The sequence below is a fragment of the Carlito syrichta genome, unplaced genomic scaffold (genome assembly GCF_000164805.1).
Source record: "Carlito syrichta isolate Samal-C Ts95f unplaced genomic scaffold, Tarsius_syrichta-2.0.1 Scaffold303074, whole genome shotgun sequence".
NCBI lineage: Eukaryota > Metazoa > Chordata > Mammalia > Primates > Tarsiidae > Carlito > Carlito syrichta.
Genome location: NW_007247170.1, coordinates 504,014 through 505,447, shown reverse-complemented (window position 1 = coordinate 505,447; position 1,434 = coordinate 504,014). Strand labels below are relative to the sequence as shown.

At 63.2% G+C, this 1,434-nt stretch overlaps 1 protein-coding gene across 1 annotated transcript in view; it reads left to right on the top strand.

The window, feature by feature from the left end:
• TAF1C (TATA-box binding protein associated factor, RNA polymerase I subunit C) overlaps positions 1 to 1,434 on the top strand; it is a 6,375-nt gene that overhangs the window by 2,905 nt on the left and 2,036 nt on the right. The window contains 5 exon segments of the mRNA XM_021712108.1: positions 3 to 25; positions 106 to 177; positions 305 to 440; positions 520 to 663; positions 1,318 to 1,428. Of these exon segments, the coding sequence (XP_021567783.1) occupies positions 3 to 25; positions 106 to 177; positions 305 to 440; positions 520 to 663; positions 1,318 to 1,428 (486 nt within the window).

The following is a 1,434-nucleotide window of genomic DNA, read 5'->3' as shown; positions in this document are numbered from 1 at the left end:
GGGGTGCCACGGGGATCAGCCTCAGGTGAGGGCAAGTTGGCCAGTCGGCAGGGGGGCTGGGGGAGGGGCTGGGCAGCCCGACACTTACCCTACTTATGTCCCTAGCCCGCACCTGCCCGGGGAACTGGCCATCTGTAGCCGTTCAGGAGCCGTCTGCTTGTGGGCCCCTGAGGATGGGTAATGCCCCCACCCAGAAAGCCCCCACTCAGCAAACTGAACACAGTTCGTTGCTCCCTATTCAGCATGTCCTGACCCCTCCCCCATCAGCCTGTCCCCCCACCCACGGCCTCTCCATCTCCCCAAGATTGCGTCAAGTCTACAAGGACTCTGAGACCCTTGTGTTCCGGGACCCCTCTTCCTGGCGTTGGGCAGACTTCACTGCCCACCCTCGGGTGCTGACTGTGGGTGACCGCACTGGAGTGAAGATGACTGACACTCAGGTTTGGAGCGGGAGACCCCAGGGGGGAGGACAGCATCATGGCTGGGACTGGGGAGGACTGACCTGTGTCTCCTCTCCAGGGCCCACCGGGCTGTGGTCTGCTGCTTTTCCGTGTGGGGGCGGAGGCCTCATGCCAGAAAGGGGAGCGTGTCCTGTTCACCCAGTACCTGGGGCAGTCCAGCCCTGAATCCCTCCCTCCCACTCTCCACCTCATCTGTACCCAGGTGAGTGGTGCCCGCCCTGCCCTGCCTGTGCCCTGTCTTAGATGGTCCCAGGAGCCTGCTGCCCACCAGGCCTGGACAGCAACTGGGGATCCAGACTTTGGCATACCTGGCCTAAACTCGCACTGGGTTCCACGGCTGGTGCTGACCGGTGGGTGGGGAGACCTCCCAGAGGAGGTGACATCTCAGGAGGGCTTTGAGGTGCAGCTAGGGATGGAGCAGGTGAGGAGAGATGCCAAGGCCAAGGTGTCTGTGCAAAGCTGGACAGTCGGGCTGTGTGCAGGGGCAGGGCAGGCTCCCCCCACTAGCCTGTGATTGTGTATGTCTCAAGCACAGGTCCAGGGTCAGGTGCGCATGGGGTACTGCGGGACAGCCAGGTGGGTTTCGCTGATGAGACTCCACACCTCTGAGGGCCCTTTCTTGCAGAAGTGCCAACTCCCATAGCTGTGGTGGGAACTGGCAATGGCACTGCCCACTTGGGAAATGCCCCCTGCCCGGGCAGCAGTGCGGGTCGGAGGCCTTGCAGGTTGGCTTGAGAGTACTGTGCCCCTGGCTCTGCCCTCCTGGGAGCTGTGCAGGCCTGGAAAGGGCCACCAGGATGGCAGACAGCTAGTCTCCCTGGTTTCAACCCTATCCTCTTCTTTCTCGGGCCCCCAGTTCTCGCTCTACCTGGTGGATGAGCGGCTCCCTCTGGTGCCGATGCTGAAGTGGAATCATGGCCTCCCCTCACCACCCCTGCTGGCCCGGCTACTGCCCCCGCCCCGGCCTGGCTGC